Below are 21,082 nucleotides of genomic sequence, written 5' to 3' on the forward strand. Positions count from 1 at the left end.
AAGCCATATGGCACAAGATCCATCCCGCTCGCTGTCTTGGCTTGTGCCATAAAGAAGCCATAGCCGCATGCAGCCTCTCTCTGCCGGAGGGGCTGCGCGGGGCTATCCCTGAAGCCTTCTGAGTGCAGCGCAAGACGCTCCTGGCTTCAGCGAAAGCAACGCGAAGCCTCCGGAGCGCAGAGGGAGCACTCCCTCCATGCTCCGAAGGCTTCGCGTTGCTATCGCTGAAGACAAGCATCCTGCATTCGCTCCATAGGACGCACACACATTTCCCCTTAATTTTTGGAGGGGGAAAAGTGCGTCCTCAGAGTGAAAAATACGGTAATTCTTGGAACGAAGCCAGTTCCCCACAAAGCACTTTTCAGGGGCCAGAAAGTCTGCTTTAAATCTCGACTGTGTGTGAGGAAAACAAAACCCAAGTGCTTGTTGGACTTCGAAAACAAAAATCCCTCAGGGGAGTTCCACTGCATGAAAAGATTCCCTCTTGTCTTGAGACTCTGCAGCGCTATTATGGATTTTTTTCTTCTTCCCCACTGCTAGACTATCAACTCTGGGGAGATTCTGAATCCGTGACTTTGGCTCGGCAGACACACCAGCGCATGCAGGATTTCCAGCAAAAGCTTACAGCAAAGGTGAGGGTTAAAAGCTGAGAAAGGGGGCTTTTTAGTTTTGGGGAAATGAGAGCAAGATGTGGCAGGGTGGACGTTTATAAAAGTACCGTATTTTTTGCTCTATAAGACTCACTTTTTCCCTCCTAAAAAGTAAGGGGAAATGTGTGCGCGTCTTATGGAGCGAATGCAGGCTGCGCAGCTACCCCAGAAGCCAGAACAGCAAGAGGGATCACTGCTTTCACTGCGCAGCGATCCCTCTTGCTGTTCTGGCTTCTGAGATTCAGAATATTTTTTTTCTTGTTTTCCTCCTCCAAAAACTAGGTGCGTCTTGTGGTCTGGCGCATCTTATAGAGCGAAAAATACGGTACTTAAAAAAACAACAACTAGAGTCCTTTTTGTTGGGGATAGCTCAGATGGAAATTCCCAGGTGTCAAAAAAGGTTATTTAGGTATGCAACAACTGTGGCCTGTGTTTTGTTAGCCCCAAAGTGGAAAACAAGTCTCAACTGAAGAAGAATGGCAACTTAAAATTGATGGAATATGTGCAGCTTGTGGATCTAACACATGGGTAGGCAAACTAAGGCCCGGGGGCTGGATGTGGCCCAATAGCCTTCTAAATCTGGCCTGCGGACGGTCCGGGAATCAGCGTGTTTTTACATGAGTAGAATCTGTGCTTTTATTTAAAATGCATCTCTGGGTTATTTGTGGGGCATAGGAATTTGTTCACCCCACAAAAAATATATATATAGTCTGGCCCCCCACAAGGTCTTTCTCCCTGCTTCTCCCTTTCTCCACAACAGGATCCGGAGCATTTGCTGCGGCGGAAGAGAAGCATGGATTATTCAATGTGCTTGCTGCACATTCAGGCTGACCACCTTTTCTACCGCAGGTTTGGCTCCGTCGAAGCCGTGATCGCCCAGGTACCAGAATCTGCAAAGGAAGCCTCTTAACCAGGGGCGGGGGGTGGGTAGGGAAAGTTGACTCCATTCTCATTTAAGGATGGATTGATCCAATTTGCAATTTCCCAAAAACAATACGAGAACTCCGCTCTGCTTCCACCGTCGCCATGATTTCCCTCACAGACACTCAGAAAATTGGAACGAGTCTCACAGGTTTTGGAGAAAAAACAAAAAAATTTTTTTCCTTCCAGTAGCACCTTAAAGACCAACTAAGTTAGTTCTTGGTATGAGCTTTCGTGTGCATGCACACTTCTTCAGATACACTGAAACAGAAGTTGCCAGATCCTTCTATATAGTGAGAAGGTGGGGAGGGGTATTACTCAGAAGGGTGGTGGGAATGGGTGATTGGCAGATAGCTGTGATGAGCCTGTTGACGACTCTTAACGACTGCAATAGGTCTTACAGGGAAAAGCAAGGGGTGAGAAGGTGAAAAATGGCTTTGTCATGTATTATGAGATAAGAATCCAATGTCTTTGTTCAGACCAGGTCTCTCCATGGTTTTAAGTTTGGTAATGAGTTGCAATTCAGCAGCTTCTCTTTCCAGTCTATTTCTGAAATTCCTTTGTAGTAATACAGCTACTTTGAGATCTTGTATAGAATGTCCTGGGAGATTGAAGTGTTCTCCTACTGGTTTCTCTGTCTTGTGATTCTTGATGTCCGATTTATGTCCGTTTATTCTTTGGCGTAAGGTTTGGCCTGTTTGTCCAATATAGAGAGCTGAAGGACACTGTTGGCATTTGATGGCATATACAATGTTAGACGATGAGCAATTAAATAGTCCCGAGATGGTATGTGTGGTGTTGTTGGGGCCAGTAATGGTGTTGTCCGGGTGTATGTGGCAGCAAAGTTGGCATCTGGGTTTATTGCAGTTTATTAGGTTTTGGAGAGTTTTTCCTTTTCTTTGGAATGATCCTAATTTTTGACAAAGCACTTTTGGCTATTGGGAATGTTTTATTCGCGGCTGGCCTGGCTTTTGTGATTGGTTTAGAAAGGACTTTCAGATTCTTCTTCCAGAAACACAAAGTGAAAGCCACAGGTTTCTTTCTGAGTGGTGAACTTATAGTTCTTACTGGCTGGCCCTTGATACGAATGGTCCTTGAAATTTATGTCTTCTTCCTCTTATTCAGGGACTTTTTCCCTGTGGTGGTTGGTTTTATTAGAAGAGTGCTGGTTCTTCGCTATCTCTTGAATTTACCTGGCATTAGCTCACTTGTAGTTAAAGTTGGAGGGACGCGGGTGCTGCTGTGGGTTAAACCACAGAGCCTACGACTTGCCGATCAGAAGGTCGGTGGTTCGAATCCCCACGACGGGGTGAGCTCCCGTTGCTCGGTCCCTGCTCCTGCCAACCTAGCAGTTCGAAAGCACGTCAAGTGCAAGTAGATAAATAGGTACCACTCCGGCGGGAAGGTAAACGGCGTTTCCGTGCACTGCTCTTGTTCTCCAGAAGCGGCTTAGTCCTGCTGGCCACATGACCTGGAAGCTGTACGCTGGCTCTCTCGGCCAATAAAGCGAGATGAGCGCCGCAACCCCAGAGTCGTCCGCGATTGGACTTAATGGTCAGGGGTCCCTTTACCTTTACCTAGCTGATACCGAGCGAGACAATACAGGTCATTCGTCAGCAGACCATGCAACTCTTCATCTCAGGGAAGCGGGTTCGTGCCCCACGTAGGGCAAAAGATTCCTGCATTGCATTCGGTTGGATTAGATGATCCTTGGGATCTCTTCCAACGCTACTGTTCTGTTATTCTATGGCTAATATGGGCTATTCAGAGTCTTTCCTAGCCCTCCCATCTCTCTCTGTCTTTCTCTCCCACCAGATTGCCAGCTACGTAAAAGCTGTAAACGTCATTTATGAAGTGGCAGAATTTGATGGAATCAGGAACATCGACTTCAAAGTTAAGACCATCAACGTAAGCACAGCTCTCTTCTTCTTCTTCTTCTTAACGTGATTATTTATACATTTTTATTGTTTCTTTTACATATCATTTCCAACAATCATTTAACATAACTTCTTATCTTACACAATATTTTTAGACTTCCGTCAACAACCTCTGAAGATTTTCCGTTCTTTATCACTTATTCTGCATTTCTTAATTTCTCTATTACTCTCAATTATCATTAACTAATGATTCTCTTCATAGTCTTTCTTGCAATATTTCAAGAAATATTGTCCTTACAGAACTTCTTGCAGTCCTACTAGCGTAATCTGTTCACTACAATTGCTTTTCATATATTTACTCCAGTCTTCTAAGAATCTCTGGGCTCGCCGGTTTCAAATCCTTCCTGTTAATTTATCTAATTCTGCATAGTCCATTAATTTCATCCACCATTCTTCTTTCGTCAGTAATTCTTCTTGCTTCCATTTTTGTGCCAATAATATTCTTGCTGCTGTCATTGCATATATATATGCAGGGACGCAGGTGGCGCTGTGGGTTAAAGCCTCAGCGCCTAGGACTTGCCGATCATCAGGTCGGCGGTTCGAATCCCCGCGGCGGGGTGCGCTCCCGTCGTTCGGTCCCAGTGCCTGCCAACCTAGCAGTTCGAAAGCACCCCCGGGTGCAAGTAGATAAATAGGGACCGCTTACCAGCGGGAAGGTAAACGGCGTTCCGTGTGCTGCGCTGGCTCGCCAGATGCAGCTTGTCACGCTGGCCACGTGACCCGGAAGTGTCTGCGGACAGCGCTGGCTCCCGGCCTATAGAGTGAGATGGGCGCACAACCCTAGAGTCTGGCAAGACTGGCCCGTACGGGCAGGGGTACCTTTACCTTTACCTATATATAATGTGCACAGCTCTCTTCTTAGTAGAGTTTACAAAAAATAAATAAATAAAAATCCCAGGATGAGTGCCCTTAAGGCTTTCTTTAAAAAGAAAAAGAAAACAACTTCCTGGTAAAGAACAGATAATATTATCCTTTGCATGAGGATTTATTTACCGGAAGATTAGACTCTTCCTGAGTCCATATAGCTTAGTCTTTTTTTTAATGAAGATATTTATTAAGGTTTTCCATTTTATACAAAACAAAGAAAAAAAGGAAAAAAATTAAAAAGAAAAAATATTAAAAACACATAAATTTCATAACTTATTTTTCAATAACATATTTCCCTGACCTCCTCATGCCTCCCCTTCTTGTATTCCAGTTCAAATTGTTCATCCAGCAAATCCCTATCTCATAGCATTACAGCTAAAAACCCCTTATTTTCTATCCATCTTCTTAAATTATTGTAACTTATACTTTTACTTATATACAAAAAAAAAAGAACTATTTTTTCATATTCTTTTGTACCATTGCAGCTGATAACCCCTTAATTTCAATCCAACATCACTCAATATTCCTTAATATTACAGTATTTTTGCAAATAGTCTTTGAATTTCTTCCATTCTTCTTCTGCCGACTCTTCTCCCTGGTCACGGATTCTGCCAGTCAATTCTGCCAATCCCATAAAGTCAATCAACTTCGTCTGCCATTCTTCCAGAGTGGGTAGACCTTGCGTCTTCCAATACTTGGCGATGAGTATTCTTGCTGCTGTTGTAGCGTACCATATAGCTTAGTCTTGTCTACACTGACAGCACCTGCAGAAGGATTTTGTCCGTCCATCTGCTTTCTTCACACCAGGCGTTGATTTTTCTGCACCGCAAAATATCGCCTCTTCCTTGCCTTTTCTCTCAAGTAAAAAAATCCCAAACACCACAACCTTTCCTCATAGGGAGTTACTCCACCCCCTCGATTATACGGGCTGCCCTTCTTTGAATCTTGCCTAGCTTTACAGCATCCCCTTTCTGAGACAAGGCGGACAGAACTGCACACAGTACTCCAAGCTTGGTCTCGCCAGCCATTTGTATAATAATGGCATCAAGGTCTTGGCAGCCTTATTGATCTGTCTCTTTCCTGCTGATGCCCAAACGGTGGAGTTTGTCTCTTACCCTTGCTGCATGTGGGGGGTCAGCTAGCGGTGAAGACATTAGTGTTGGGGTGGAGAAAGCTTTGGCCTGGGGACCAGAATGTGGCCCTCGGGGGCTTCCAATCTGGCCCACGAGGCAACTCCGTGTCAGTCTCACCTTCTTTCTCTGATACAGATAGGTAGCCGTGTTGGTCTGCCATAGTCAAAACAAAACAAAAAATTTCTTTCCAGTAGCACCTTAAAGACCAACTAAGTTAGTTCTTGGTATGAGCTTTCGTGTGCATGCACACTTCTTCAGATACACTGAAACAGAAGTTGCCAGATCCTTCTATATAGTGAGAAGGTGGGGAGGGGTATTACTCAGAAGGGTGGTGGGAATGGGTGATTGGCAGATAGCTGTGATGAGCCTGTTGACGACTCTTAACGACTGCAATAGGTCTTACAGGAAAAAGAAAGGGGTGAGAAGGTGAAAAATGGCTTTGTCATGCACCTTGCATTCTGACTCTTTCTCCTTTCCTGCCTGACTGGGAGACACTTCTTGGCTTGTTCTGTTTCCTCCAGAATAGCACTTTTTCTTGTTTTTATATTTATTGATTTATTGGAATATACATAGGCTGCTAATTCAAATAAAATAATAATAATAATAATAATAATAATAATAATAATAATAATAATAATAATATATTATTTATACCCCGCCCATCTGGCTGGGTTTCCCCAGCCACTCTGGGAAGCTCCCAACAGAATGCAGTGGTACCTTGGTTCTTGAACTTAATCCGTTCCGGGAGTGCGTTCGACTGCCGAAACCGTTCACAAACCAAGGCACAGCTTCCGATTGGCTGCAGGAGGTTCCTTCACTTGATCAGAAGCCGTGGAAGCCGGTCGGATGTTTGGCTTCCGAAAAATGTTTGCAAACTGGAACACTTACTTCCTGGTTTGCAGCATTCCGGAGCCGATTTGTTCGACAACTTAGCCGTTCAGGAACCAAGATACAACTGTATTAAAAGTGCAATAAAAGATCGAACATTAAAAACTTCCCTGAACAGGGCTGCCTTCAGATGTCTTCTAAAAGTCAGATAGTTGTTTATTTCCTTGACATCTGATGGGAGGGCGTTACATTGGGAGGGCGCCACCACCAAGAAGACCCTCTGTCTGGTTCCCTGTAACCTCACTTCCCGCAGGGAGGGAACCGCCAGAAGGCCCTCGGAGCTGGACCTCATTGTCTGGGTAGAACGATGGGGGTGGAGACGCTCCTTCAGGTCTACTGGGCCGAGGCCACTTACGGCTTTCAAGGTCAGCACCAACACTTTGAATTGTGCTCGGAAACGCACTGGGAGCCAAGAAACAAACCAACAGAACAGGTTAACACTTATACATAAAAGCATTCAATGAAAACCATATTTTAAAAGTTGAAATCACCAGATTACGAGTCCATCGCTCTTAACCACCACACCACACTGTCTCTGTGCAGGGTTTCAGGCAGTCCCTGAGGTGCCCTGGGTCGAAGTTGTTTCTGGGCTTTGTAAATCAATGCAAAATACTAAAGCAGCGACACGTGCCCAGGTGTGTCTTATCTTTCTTTTGCAGATCGTGGAGGAGGAGGACCGCTCAGAGTCGCCCTTCATCAGTCCAGAGATGCTCCTGATGATGCACTCCAAAGCCAACTGGAACAGTTACTGCTTAGCTTACCTGCTCACCGACAGGGATTACAGCGGAGTTCTGGGCATCGCTTTCAACGGACAACCTGGTGAGTGAGCGGTGTGGCGGTTCAACAGCCCCAGTCCTTATCTTCGGAAGGAAGAACATACAGCCACAGACCGACCTATGGGGATAATTTTTTATTGCTCTGTTAATAACTCTCCACCCATCACCAAATAAATCTTAGATAAATACCGTATTTTTCGCTCTGTAGGACGCACTTTTTCCCCTCCAAAAATTAAGGGGAAATATTTGTGCGTCCTATGGAGCGAATGCAGGCTCCTTTGCTTCAGCGATAGCAACGCGAAGCCTCCGAAGCGCAGAGGGAGCGCTCCCTCCGCACTCCGGAGGCTACACGTTGATTCAGGGATAGCCGCCTGAAGCCTTTGGAGCGCAGCGGGATGAAGGCACCCCGCTGTCCTGCGGAGGCTTCACAGGCTGTCCCAGAAGCCAGAGCAGCGTTCCTTCTCGCTATTCTAGCTTCGGGGTTAGCGGCGCAAAGCCTCTGCAGGGCAGCGGGATGAAGGCTCCGGAGGCTTCGCGGGCTGTCCCAGGAGCCTCCACAGGGCACACGGATGAAGGCTCCCTATGCCCTGCAGAGCCTTCGCACGAAGCTAGAACATGGAGGTCTGAAATATGAAATATGGAGGTCTGGCTGGAAGAAACATGGACCTTATTGGGACAGAGCTTCTCCGAGATTTGGTGTCCAATACAAAGGACTATCAAAAAAACCGGCAGAGAGGAATTGAGAGAGAATTAAGAGCCTCGGACGTGAGGTCACCAGGCTGACAGCAGATAGACTGATGGACATTTGTTGGGGTTCGAAACCGGGAAAGGCGGGGGGTGGGGCTTTGGGAATCCAAAGGGTGTACAACTAGACTTTGTTTCTTTTTATTCTGTTTTGCTACTTATATAAAAATGGGGAATTCGTGGAAGGGAATTGGGGTCGGCCTTAGAAAAAGATTTTAAGAATAAGTACTGATGTATAAAGACTGAGGTTTATGTTAAAACTGGTTAACTAAAATGAAGTGAATATAATAAGGTAAAATTTGGGGATAAGAACTTGCTGAACTAAAAATTGGAACTGGAATACAAGAAGGGGAGGTGTGGGGAAGTCAGGGAAATATGTTATTGAAAGTAAGGAATGTAAATTCTATGTGTTTTTTTCTCTTTTTTTTAATTTCTCTTTTGTTTTTTCTCTATTTTTTGAAAACTTCAATAAATATCTTTAAAAAAAAAATAGAACAGCTAGAGGGAGTGCTGTGCAGTGCGCCCTCTAGCTATTCTGGCTTTTGGATAGCCCCACGAAGCCTCCGCAGGGCACGGGGATGAAAGCTCCCCGTGCCCTGCGGAGGCTTCGCGCAAAGCTAGACCAGCTATCCCAGCGGCTATCCCAGAAGCCAGATCCCTCTTGCTGTTCTGGCTTCTGGCATTCAGAATTTTTTTTCTTGTCCCCCCCCCCAAACTGGTGTGTCCTATAGAGCGAAAAATACAGTAATACAAACCAACAACACGTCCAAAACACTGGCGACACAAACGAGAATAAGTTAACAATAAATAAGAGGATAGGGCTTTAAACACATACACACATTTAGAACCACAAAACGGGTTGGGGTTTTTTGACAGGTGCTCAGAGAACAGGGGGACATGATAAGTCTTTTCTCTCACACATACACACCCCAAGACCCTGCTTTTGACGTATAAGGCCACTTTCCATGTTTCTTTGATTTCTTCTGCCTCACGAATCTTACATTGTCTTTAAAGGAAGAACCTTAGGTTTGTTCCCTGTCATCTCCAGGCAGGGCTGGAACAAGACCCTGGAATCCTGGAGAGTTGCTGCCAATCCGTGTTGACAATATTGAACTCCGTGGCCTGATGGTCCTACCTTCAATGTCCCTGATCTCTCGAGTTTGAGGGTTTTTTCCTTGTTAATATCTACCTCCCAGGACGCGGGTGGCACTGTGGTCTAAAACACTGAGCCTCTTGGGCTTGCCGATCAGAAGGTCAGCAGTTCGAATCCCCGCGACGGGGTGAGCTCCCGTTGCTCAGTCCCTGCTCCTGCCAACCTAGCACTTCGAAAGCACGCCAGCGCAAGTAGATAAATAGGTACCACTCTGTTGGGAAGGTAAACCATGTTTCCGTGTGCTGCTCTGGTTCGCCAGAAGCGGCTTGGTCATGTTGGCCACATGACCCGGAAAAACTATCTGTGGACAAACGTCAGCTCCCTCGGCCAGTAAAGCAAGATGAGCGCTGGAATCCCATACACGTTCACGACTGGACTTAACTGTCAGGGGTCCTTTACCTTTTTTTTATCTACCTCCCAGGTGATTCTGGAGGAATCTGCTCGAAGCAGCGCACTTTCCAAGACAAGGAGGTCTCGATGAACACGGGGCTGATCACGTTGCAGAAATATGGACAGCTCCTTCCACCGAGGTTGATCCACATCACGCTTGCCCATGAGCTCGGACACAGCCTGGGCGCCTACGTGAGTTTGTTGCTTTTCCGGCGTGGGAAACAAAGCCAGCTTCCCACATGAAATATACTCAGAGTCGCAAAGTGATTTCATGCTCTTTATTCAGCTCATAGTGGTGAGGAGGAATGAATGAAAGTCCCCTCAAAGTATCTGCTTTATATACATTATTTACACAATGGGCTGCACATGATTGGCTAATTCCGGAATTCTACTGTAAGCCAATCAGGTTGTGGATTCACTTCTATCTGGAGCATGATTGGGTGGTTTCTGCCAACCAATCATACTGCTGCATTGTTCTAGGACCAATCAGACTGCTGCATTCTGAATCCTATTGTTCTAGGACCAATCAGACTGCTGCCTTTTGGATCCTATTGTTCTAGGACCAATCAGACTGCTGCAGTTTGGATCCTATTCAACTCAGTACATAACACCACACCGTTTCCTTTCACGATGAGTCCACCATCCTGGGTGCTGAGCTCAGATAGAACGGGCAGCGGCGTAGCGTGGGTTGTCAGCACCCGGGGCAAGGCAAGTAATTTGCGCCCCCTAACCCGGGGCAAGGCAAGTAATTTGCGCCCCCTAACCCGCCGCCGCTGCCAGCTTCTTCCTGCTGCTGCCTGGTCTGGTCTGGTGTGGTTCTCTCCCGTGCTCAGCGCTGCGCTGGGCGGCCGCTGCACTGTCCCTCCCCCAGATAGTCCCTCGCTCTCTCTCCGCACCGCACGCCTGGCACCCACCCCCTCCACAGTGGGCGGTGACCCGGTGGCTCGGATCGGATTCGCACAGCCAGCACTGCAGTGAGAGAGAGTGAGTGAGCCAGGTAGGGGCAGAGAGCTGCGAGTGCGAGCGCCCCCCCCAGATGTTGCGCCCGGTGCGGCCGGCCCCCCCTGCACCCCCCACGCTACGCCACTGAGAACGGGCAATGCTGAGTCATCTGAAAAGCAAAGACCTTTTACTGTTGATTCAGGCTTCACTTCATGGTAACCCTGGTAAATGAATTTATTGTACGTTTCGGAGCACAATTCAAAGTGTTGGTGCTGACCTTTAAAGCCCTAAACGGCCTCGGCCCTGTATACCTGAAGGAGCGTCTCCACCCCCATCGTTCAGCCCGGACACTGAGATCCAGCACTGAGGGAATTCTGGCGGTTCCCTCACTGTGAGAAGCCAAGTTACAGGGAACCAGGAAGAGGGCCTTCTCGGTGGTGGCACCCGCCCTGTGGAACGCCCTCCCTTCAGATGTGAAGGAAATAAGCAGCTATCTTCTCTTTAAAAGACATCTGAAGGCAGCCCAGTTTAGGGAAGTTTTTAATATTTAATGCTATACAGTGGTACCTCGGGTTACATATGCTTCAGGTTACAGTTGCTTCAGGTTACAGACTCCACTAACCCAGAAATAGTACCTCGGGTTAAGAACTTTGCTTCAGAATGAGAACAGAAATCATGCTCCAGCAGCGCAGCGGCAGCAGGAGTCCCCATTAGCTAAAGTGGTGCTTCAGGTTAAAAACAGTTTCAGGTTAAGAACGGACCTCCAGAACGAATTAAGTACTTAACCTGAGGTACCACTGTATTGTTTTTAACACTCAATTGGAAGCTTCCCAGAGTGGCTGGGGAAACTCAGCCAGATGAGCGGGGTATAAATAATAATAATCACATGGTTCAAAGTTGGAGTTAACTCTTTATTAGCAAGGACACGATCTGCACAGACTTGGCAGTGTCTAATGAGCAAAGTAGCTCATTCCTGGTTGGTCTTGCCCCATGGAAGTCCCCACCTCCCCACAGCTGTCTAAATCCCCTGCTCTCCAGGGCTTTCCCCAAGGAATCGGAGACTGCGCTTGCATGCAGCAAGCCTATGCTCCACTCTTTTCACGCCTCTCCTGGTTCTGACACACTGCAAGAACACAATTGAAGAGGGTGCTTGACAATGACAATGAACTTTATTACGGTCACAGACCAGGATAAAAAGCAATAACATATAAATAAAATAGCAGTTAGGATTTTATTTTATTTTTAACTAATAAATGTTGGAGCAAATAAGGACAAAGAAACAAGCATAGGGTAAAACATCTGAATAAAATACAAGATTAAACACGGATAATGGATGGATAAAAACTGATAATTAAAACAGATAAGAACTAACAAACAAATAAAAACATGCAGTTAAAACTTAACTGTAAGAGCGCAAGAACTAAAAAACTCGCAGTAAAACCAACTATAAGAGGCTGCAGAGTAGAAACCTCTGAAATAGATGACATTAGAGACTGATGTGCAAATATGGTTAAAACAGACAATTAAAACAATGTACAACAATAAATTTAGAAACTATGTGCAACTATCCCAGGGAGTTGACTCGGAGGCACCCATGGAACCGAGTTTGGGGATTTTCATGCCAGACTATTTTGAGTTGGGCGATGGTCTGCGCCTACAGATCTGTACACAGAATCTGGCGACCACCCAGGTCTTCTTCTGATCTCTGCCTAACAGCAAAAGGTTAAATTTTTGCTTTTGCAGGAGGTCAGGGAGCCTCACCAGTAGGAGATCAATGAACTTACTAAGAAGAGGGTGTTTGTTTTCCAGCACGACGAGAGCAAAGAGTGTTCCAGTTTCCACATCGACACCAGCAAGGGGAAGTATCTGATGTTCAGCTACGCCACGGATGGGGCAGAATTCAACAACGACAAATTCTCCCCCTGTAGCCGCGCCTACATTGCAAACCTCCTGAGGCTCAAGAAGGACAACTGTTTCGTTGGTGAGAGAGCCTGACTGTCCTTGGGTGCTTGTTTAAACCCGCTGCCTTATATTGGTTGAATTGGTAGGGGAATGAGTTATTTAGGGCTGTCAAAAGTAGGAAGGGATAGATCAGGCTATTTTCCTTCCATGGGGCCCAACAGAATCTTCAGTCCACTTTCCACTGTCTGCAGAATTATTAATTTCTTAAACACATAAAAATTTGCATTTAAATCATTGCAATTTTCCAGATGCACTTTCCATAATAATAATAATAATATTTATTTATACCCCGCCCTCCCCAGCCAAGGCCGGGCTCAGAGCGGCTTACAAGCAATAATAAAAACAAGTTGAATGATTACAACCTAAAAACAAAATTAAAATACAACATTAAAACATTGAAATATTAAAATGTAGCCTCATCGCAGGAGGAGAAAGGAAAAGAAAAAAGAAAGAGGGGGAGGGAATCAAACTGGCTCCAAGCCAAAGGCCAGGCGGAACAACTCTGTCTTACAGGCCCTGCGGAAAGAAATCAGATCCTGCAGAGCCCTGGTTTCATGAGGCAGAGCGTTCCACCAAGTTGGGGCCAGTGCCGAAAAGGCCCTGCCTCTGGTTGAGGCTAATCTAACTTCCTTAGGGCCTGGGACCTCTAGGGTGTTGCTATTTATGGACCTTGAGGCTCTCCGTGGGGCATACCGGGTGAGGCGGTCCCGTAGGTACGAGGGTCCTAGGCCGTGAAGGGCTTTAAAAGTCAAAACCAGCACCTTAAACCTGACCCTGTACTCCACCGGGAGCCAGTGCAGTTTGAAAAGCACACAGCATTATATTGAACTAAAGCCCTACTCAGAGTAGGCCCATCGAAATGACCAAACCTCAGTTAGCCACGCCCATTGACTTCAATGGATCTACTCTGAGTAGGATTTACTGAGAAGCTCAGTAAACAATATCTTTTCCAGCACCACAGGAGGTTGGATTAGATGCCCTTTGGGGGGGGGGGTCTCTTACAACTCTATGATTTTATATCTCTTTGGATTTCCTGCACATCCTATGAGATCCAGTTCTGCAGGTACAATCCGATTTTCGCAAGGCACAGCTGTGAAACGAAAAGAAAAGCTCTCGGACCCCTGGGAATCAATCAGGACACAACCCAACCAGAATATGGGTCAAGCAAAAGTGTGGATGAATCCTAAGAAAGCAGGCAATGTGAGAGCCAATGTGTTAGTTTATATTTGGTGAAAAGTAAAAATGCTATAGATTATGGTAAAATAAAAGGCGAATTCTCTGGATATCCAGGCTTGGGGCAAGTCTTCTTTGGTGAAGAGATCTCCAGCAGAGATTTAAAATATGCAGCAAAGTAAATTGTGGAAATATAGGTTGTTGGAGCTTTAAAATATCCCCTTCTCAAAGTTCCCCCCCTTCCTTTACCATAAAAATAAACCATATATTTGGTAAGTTACAAATGGTTTACTTACAAACGTTTCAAAGGTCAGATTCATATAGCAGCAGCAAAAAAACGCAGGCAATTTTACATAGGTTCCCAAAATGGTAAAATGTTTCTAAATCATATGTATAAAAACACAAAGATGGCTTGCTAAAGCCAGGTAGTTAGAGCCCCCAGCTTAGACCCCTTACTGGTAGGGTTCACATGGTGGAAGTGGGAGAACAAAGAGTTTGGCAAGGCGAGAAGAAGAGTTTGGATTTGATATCCGGCTTTATCACTACCCTAAGGAGTCTCAAAGCAGCTCACAATCTCCTTTCCCTTCCTCCCCCACAACAAACACTCTGTGAGGTGAGTGGGGCTGAGAGACTTCAGAGAAGTGTGACTGGCCCAAGGTCACCTAGCAGCTGCATGTGGAGGAGCAGGGAATCGAACCTGGTTCACCAGATTACGAGTCCACTGCTCTTAACCACTACACCACACTGGCTCTCAAGGGGTGGTGTATGACCTAGCTAAGCCTGGCAGGACAGCTTACTCTATGGTCTTAACCCCTTCATGCATTAATTAGGGTTAAGCACGTTGGTTACATGAGGCTGGATATATCCCAGAACTGCATATTTTCTCCACAACCTCTTCTTCTGCATTTTCCTTCCAGAAACAGACCGTCCCATCTGCGGGAACCGGATTATGGACCCAGGAGAGGAATGTGACGTTGGCAATGATGCCACAGACCCCTGCTGCTATGGTGCGGCAGAGCCCAGCGGGATCCGGTGCCGGTTGAAGCCGGGAGTTCTGTGCAGGTAACGGTGGGGACATGTGGCTCGCTTTGCCCTCTGCTTTCACAAATTTGTGCTTATAGTACTCACCGTTAAATCTCTCCTCCATCCTCTCTCCGTACTCCACAAGCTCATCTGCATAGCTGTCAAGCGTCCCTTATTTGGCGGGAAAGTCCCTTATCCCAGCGCTGTGTCCCGCTGCTGTCCCTTATTGATGATGTCCCTTAAATTTCCCGGGTTTCAAAAGAAGCAGCTCCTCTCCCTCCCTCCCTGCCGGCCAGGGAGGAGGGAGGCTCCATCTGTGTTGCTTGGCTGCGTTGCTCACCCAATAAGGAGTCTAAGAACGACTGGGGGGTGGAGCTTGCATGCCTTGTGCCGATCAAATCGGCCGCATTGCCTGGGGACTCGCCTTTGCTCAGCGCTTCCCAGCGGAGAGGTGACGGTGGTTTTCCTTGCTGCATCCCCTTTGCCAGGTTGCTGCGCTGTGGGAACCACCGCTTGAGGCTTCGTTTGGCTGCTGGCTGGGCTTTCTGCCTTTGGCTTGGAGGGGCTCAGAAGTCGAACATACCAGTGCTTGGAAAATCCCTTATTTTGGCTGCTGATCCCTTATTTTTGAGGCTGCTGGTCCCTTATTTTCAAATCTGCAAGTTGACAGCTATGCTCATCTGTTCCTTTGCCCTGTTTTGCCTCTTCCTCTTATTCCCCCCCCCCAATAATTTTTATTAAGTTTCATTCAAATATGACACATACTGTAAAACAAGTAACACAAAAATAAATTTAAAAACAAATAAAACTAGTAAGACGAATAAAAGCAAAAAATATAACAACAAACACATAAACAACACAGATTAATTAATTAATTAAACTTCCAATCTCTTAAACATATTATTTGACTTCCTCTAGTCCCTCCCATCTGAATTTCCTTGTATCTGAATGTAACAGTTTTCCAATATCATTATTCCAAAAACAATATTCCATTTATAATCAGATTTCTTAACTTTTCCTGACATTCTAAATCCCATTTATTTAACTAACTCCTAATTTAATCCTAGGCCTGTTTGGTACTTTCAAGTAACTTCTAATTTTTAACATTACAATATTTATTCAAATAGTCTTTAAATTTTTTCCAATATTCTTGATATTCCTCTTCTTTCTGGTCGTGGATCCTTCCGGTAAAGTCAGCTAGCTCCATAGTAAAGGTAAAGGGACCCCTGACCATTAGGTCCAGTCGTGGCCGACTCTGGGGCTGCGGCGCTCATCTCGCTTTACTGGCTGAGGGAGCTGGTGTACAGCTTCCGGGTCATGTGGCCAGCATGACTAAGCTGCTTCTGGCAAATCAGAGCAGCACACGGAAACGCCGTTTACCTTCCCGCCGGAGCAGTACCTATTTATCTACTTGCACTGGTGTGCTTTCGAACTCCTAGGTTGGCAGGAGCAGGGACCGAGCAACGGGAGCTCACCCCGTCGCGGGGATTCGAACCGCCGACCTTCTGATTGGCAAGTCCTAGGCTCTGTGGTTTAACCCACAGCGCCACCTGCGTCCCTCAGCTAGCTGCATAAAGTCCATCAAAATTCAAGCAGCGGTTGTGGCATACAAAAATACCTTTATATCTTTCTTGAGCAATTCAAGACCTGTTATTCCGAGGAAAAAGGCCTATTGTTGTTTTGCCTCCTCCTCTTAGGCTCTGGGTGCTGCACCCTGAGAATCTCAGCTCTCTTTATTTTGTTTTTAAAAGGGAATGTTTTGGGCCTTAAGGTTCAATAGGTAGATTAATTTGAAAGCAGACAGGGATGATCCTGGGTGTGGACACACATTGGATTATAGTTGCATTTTCCTTTACGGTTTGGTAGAAATTCTGGGCTGTCCTTTACATGTGTGGATGACAAAGGGGCTGAGTTTTTTTTTTAATCCTCCAGCTTGTCAGGAACTCATCCCATCCTAAAAAAATGAGAATGGCAGGAGAGAGAAGTTTAGCACAATCCTTTTCCTCGGGTGCTTTATCTCTACATTGTTTCGGGTTTTCTGATTCAAGTATGACACACAAACATCCACGCAGGGGTGTCGTTGCCCAGGGTCACAGTGGTGTGTGTGTGTGTGTGTCGTAGACCCATTAATTTTTGGGAGGTGGGTTCCAGCAGATTATCTATGTCAGCATCCTACAAATCCAACTCCCTATAAGTTACCGTATTTTTCGCTCTATAGGACGCACCGGACCACAAGATGCACCTAGTTTTTAGAGGGGGAAATCAAGAAAAAAATTGTAATATTTTATACGAGGCCAGTCCCTTCTCCCTCCTGGGGAAAAGCCCGCAAGAGCCGCGCGAAGCTTGTGTGCGGCTCTTGGGGGCTTTTCCTGCCTGCCTTCCCCCTGCATTCGCTCCATAGGACACACAGACTTTCCCCCTTAGTTTTTAAGAGGGAAAAAGTGCGTCCTATGGAGCGAAAAATACGGTACATTTTGCACCAGTTCATGCCTTGCTGCTGCAAATTTCTGGAGTTAATTGCCCTCTAAGTAGCTAAAGAAGGAGCCTAATAGATCATCAGTTTCCTCAACCACCTTAGTTTTGTAGTTTTGCAAGAGAACATCCATAGCTAAGGGTACTGGCTCTCTGCTTTCCTCCTCTCCCCAACTTCCATTCTCCAGAGAAGAGCTTGAAATGGGATTCATATGAACTCCATTTGAACAGCCAGAATAATAATAATAATAATAATAATAATAATAATAATAATAATAATAATAATAATTTTTATTTATACCCCACCATCCCCGGCCAGAGCCGGGCTCAGGGCGGCTAACACCAATAAAATTCCAGTAAAAACATAATAAGAGAAAAAGAAAAAAACAATTTAAAATACAGGTTAAAATGCAATTTAAAATGCAGCTTCATTTTAAAAGTCAAAACCATAAGGGGAGGGAAACATAAGGGTCAGACTGAGTCCAAACCAAAGGCCAGGCGGAACAGCTCTGTCTTGCAGGCCCTGCGGAAAGATGTCAAGTCCTGCAGGGCCCTGGTCTCTTGTGACAGAGCATTCCACCAAGTCGGGGCCAGTACTGAAAAGGCCCTGGAACTAGTTGAGACCAATCTAACCACCTTGCGACCTGGGGCCTCCAAAGTGTTGTCATTTGTGGACCTTAAGGTCCTCCACGGGGCATACCAGGAGAATGTCAATAGAGTGGAAATAAGCCCGCAGAGTGGTCCAGTTGAGGATTTTGCAGAGCATATTGGATGGTTCTTTCGTGTATGTTTGTTGTTGTTTTCTAAGCCCTAGCCAGGGACTCTGCTGCAGCCACAAATGTGCCCCCAAACCCCCAGGGGAGCGATGCCAGGCGGAGACCGACTGCGCTTCAGAAAGCACCTGCTCTGGGGCAGAAGCAAAGTGCCCGGCACCCCTTCCGAAAGCAAACTTCACCCTCTGCGGCATGCAGTCCCGGGTGTGTCTGAACGGGGTGAGTTTTCACAGAGTTGGAGGCTATTGGCCATTGGCCGTGACGTCCAAGGGGATACCTCCAATTTCCTGGTGCACTTTGCCTTCCAAATACTGGGAGCTGAGAGCCTTTCTTCCTCTGTCTCTTTCAAGCTCTGTGTGGGCTCCCTCTGCATGCGCCACGAATTGGAGCAGTGCGATTGCGTCACCGATTCCCTGAGAGAGAGGTGCCAGCTCTGCTGCCAGCTTCCAGGTCCTAATTCATTTTTTATTCTTTAAGCAAATGTATTATGGTGATAGCGTTGCAAAAACCAAACTCTGCAAGCATCTCTTATTACAAAGAAGTGTGTGTGTGTGTGTGTGTGTGGCGGGGTGTGAATCCTGGATAATTTGTCTTCCTTGCATCAGGAACAGGAGATGGATCTTCATTTCACTTGGTCCCCCTATCCACCAGCGAGAGAGAAAACTGGATGCTTATAATCCATAGGAAAATAACTCCAGAGCAGAAGAGGCACTAGAGCCATGTGGATTTTTTTGGGGGGGAAGAAAACCCCCTCTAATGCACAATTCACAGTAAAGGGACCCCTGACTGTTAGGTCCAGTCGTGACCAACTCTGGGGTTGCGGCGCTCATCTCGCTTTATTGGCCGAGGGAGCCGGTGTACAGCTTCCGGGTCATGTGGCCAGCACGACTAAGCCGCTTCTGGCGAACCAGAGCAGCACACAGAAAAGCTGTTTACCTTCCCGCCGGAGTGGTACCTATTTATCTACTTGCACTTTGACGTGCTTTTGAACTGCTAGGTTGGCAGGAGCAGGGACCGAGCAACGGGAGCTCACCCCGTCACCGGGATTCGAACCGCCGACCTTCTGATTGGCAAGCCCTAGGCTCTGTGGATTAACCCCCTAGGGAACCCCCAAAGGAAAACGGCTCAGAGCCCAGGGATGGGTGGTGGGACGATGATGAGTGGTCAGAAGGAGAAAACTGGGAGGAGCAGGAGGTGTCGGAATCTGAAGAGGCAACAGGGTTTAGTGAGCAGGAAGAGTCTGTGGCAGAGAAACGTCCAAAATCGGCGGCTGAAGCAAGAGAGGTGGGAGGCCAAGAGACAGAGAGGGATGGAAGGTCAAGAGGCAAAGAGTCCAGCTGTAGCCACGGGTGTCTTCTCCTTCTGCTGCAACCAGCTCTTCTTCCCCCTGGACTCACAGAATCAGGAGAGGCATGAAAAGAGCGGAAGAGAAGTTAGCTTCATGCAGGCGTAGTCTCAGATTGGTGGGGAAAACCCTGGAGAGGAGGGAACTTAGGGAGCTGTGGGAAGGTCTTGGCAACTGATCCATGGGGGCAAGACCTGCCAGAATATGAGTTGCTGTGCTCATTAGGCCTGACACCCCTGTGCAGATCGTGCTTTTGCTAATAAACAGTTAATTCCCACTTGCATGGTGGCTCACTCCTGACAGTTTCCCATCTCTGATTGTTGTTGTCGTTTAGTCGTGTCCGACTCTTCGTGACCCCCTGGACCAGAGCACTCCAGGCATTTCTGTCTTCCACTGCCCCCCTCAGTTTGGTCAAACTCATGCTGGTAGCTTCGAGAACACTATCCAACCATCTCGTCCTCTGCCGTCCCCTTCTCCTTGTGCCCTCCATCTTTGGACGTCTTCCGGCCTGAGGGGCTCATCTTCCAGCGTCATAACTTTTATATGCCTGTTGTCTTTGTCCATGGAGTGTTCTTGGCAGGGATACTGGAGTGGCTTGCTGGTTCCTCCTCCAGGTGGATCACGTTTGGTCAAAACACTCCACTATGACCTGTCCATCTTGGGTGGCCCTGCGCGGCATGGCTCATAGCTTCTCTGAGTTATTCAAGCCCCTTCGCCACGGCAAGGCAGTGATTCATGAAGGGGTCCCCATCTCTGATAGAACATGTAAAATCTACACAGAGATTAAAAATATTTCCAACACGACTTCTGAGTCTATTCAGCTCTAATTTATTGAACAGCCTCCAAGGAGCTGAATGCAGGCAGGCAAGAAAAGGAAAATTGAAATTAGACTGTCCCTGAGCCTTATTGGTCTTGGCTAACTCCCTTTTCCTAAACCACTTCTGCCAGGGAGAGCCGACACGTGTGCCAGCACCGCCTCTGCTGCCTGGGGCCGTTTCTTCAATGGCTCCGAAATCCCGCTGATCCCGGGTTCGCCGTGTGGGGGCAAGGCCGGCTACTGCGACAAATTCCACATCTGCCGATTCGTCGATGAGGACGGGCCCGTCGCACGGGTGAAAAACTTCATCCTGGACTTCATCGAGATGGAAGACGTCGCCACCTGGATGAAGGTGAGGCGCAGGTTTCAGAGACCCTCCGTGGCTCAGTGAGAAGATAGCTCAGTCGGTAGAGCGTGGGACTCTGAATCTCTGGGTCGTGGGTTTGAGCCTCACGTTGGGCAAAAGATGCGTGGCAAGGGGTTGAACTAGATGTCCCTCAGGGTCCCTCGCAACTCTACAATTCTATGCAGGAAGAGTCCCAGCTTCAGTCTCCAGCTGGTTGTTGTTGTTTAGTCGTTTAGTCGTGTCCGACTCTTCGTGACCCCCTGGACCAGAGCACGCCAGGCACTCCAGTCTTCCACTGCCTCCCGCAGTTGGGTCAAACTCATGCTGGTAGCTTCGAGAACACTGTCCAACCATCTCGTTCTCTGTCGTCCCCTTCTCCTTCTGCCCTCCATCTTTCCCAACATCAGGGTCTTTTCCAGGGAGTCTTCTCTTCTCATGAGGTGGCCAAAGTATTGGAGCCTCAGCTTCAGGATCTGTCCTTCCAGTGAGCACTCAGGGCTGATTTCCTTCAGAATGGAGAGGTTTGATCTTGCAGTCCATGGGACTCTCAAGAGTCTCCTCCAGCACCAGAATTCAAAAGCATCCATTCTTCAGTGACCAGGCTTCTTTATGGTCCAGCTTTCTCTTCAGTCTTCTTGCAGTCCATGGGATTCTCCAGAGTCTCCAGTATCTCCATACAATTATAGATGTGATGGCCTGGGATTTGGACTCGGATGCTGAACCCGAGGGATCCCAGCCTGCACAGGATTCCCCGCCTCCGGAACCAGCTG

General features: G+C 47.0%; 2 protein-coding genes and 1 long non-coding RNA gene across 3 annotated transcripts in view; 2 read left to right on the plus strand and 1 right to left on the minus strand.

The window, feature by feature from the left end:
• Positions 1–21,082, minus strand: part of LOC310753644 — a 62,114-nt gene that overhangs the window by 18,304 nt on the left and 22,728 nt on the right. The gene's annotated exons all lie outside the window — the stretch shown is intronic.
• LOC310753334 (disintegrin and metalloproteinase domain-containing protein 10-like) overlaps positions 1–21,082 on the plus strand; it is a 32,604-nt gene that overhangs the window by 7,672 nt on the left and 3,850 nt on the right. Inside the window, exons 5-14 of the mRNA XM_083594509.1 lie at positions 541–632; positions 1,411–1,530; positions 3,387–3,479; positions 7,056–7,215; positions 9,491–9,651; positions 12,211–12,382; positions 14,454–14,598; positions 17,840–18,023; positions 18,155–18,254; positions 20,098–20,318. Coding sequence (XP_083450635.1) covers positions 541–632; positions 1,411–1,530; positions 3,387–3,479; positions 7,056–7,215; positions 9,491–9,651; positions 12,211–12,382; positions 14,454–14,598; positions 17,840–18,023; positions 18,155–18,254; positions 20,098–20,318 — 1,448 coding nt within the window. The remainder of the gene's footprint in view (positions 1–540; positions 633–1,410; positions 1,531–3,386; positions 3,480–7,055; positions 7,216–9,490; positions 9,652–12,210; positions 12,383–14,453; positions 14,599–17,839; positions 18,024–18,154; positions 18,255–20,097; positions 20,319–21,082) is intronic.
• Positions 1,653–3,146, plus strand: LOC310753565 (vesicle transport protein GOT1B-like). The gene is made up of 2 exons (XM_083594973.1): positions 1,653–1,722; positions 2,447–3,146. Exons 1-2 carry the CDS (start codon positions 1,677–1,679, stop codon positions 2,947–2,949), a joined length of 549 nt encoding a protein of 182 aa, XP_083451099.1. The 5' UTR covers positions 1,653–1,676; the 3' UTR covers positions 2,950–3,146.

The sequence above is a fragment of the Podarcis filfolensis genome (genome assembly GCF_964270895.1).
Source record: "Podarcis filfolensis genome assembly, chromosome: 18".
Taxonomy (NCBI): domain Eukaryota; kingdom Metazoa; phylum Chordata; class Lepidosauria; order Squamata; family Lacertidae; genus Podarcis; species Podarcis filfolensis.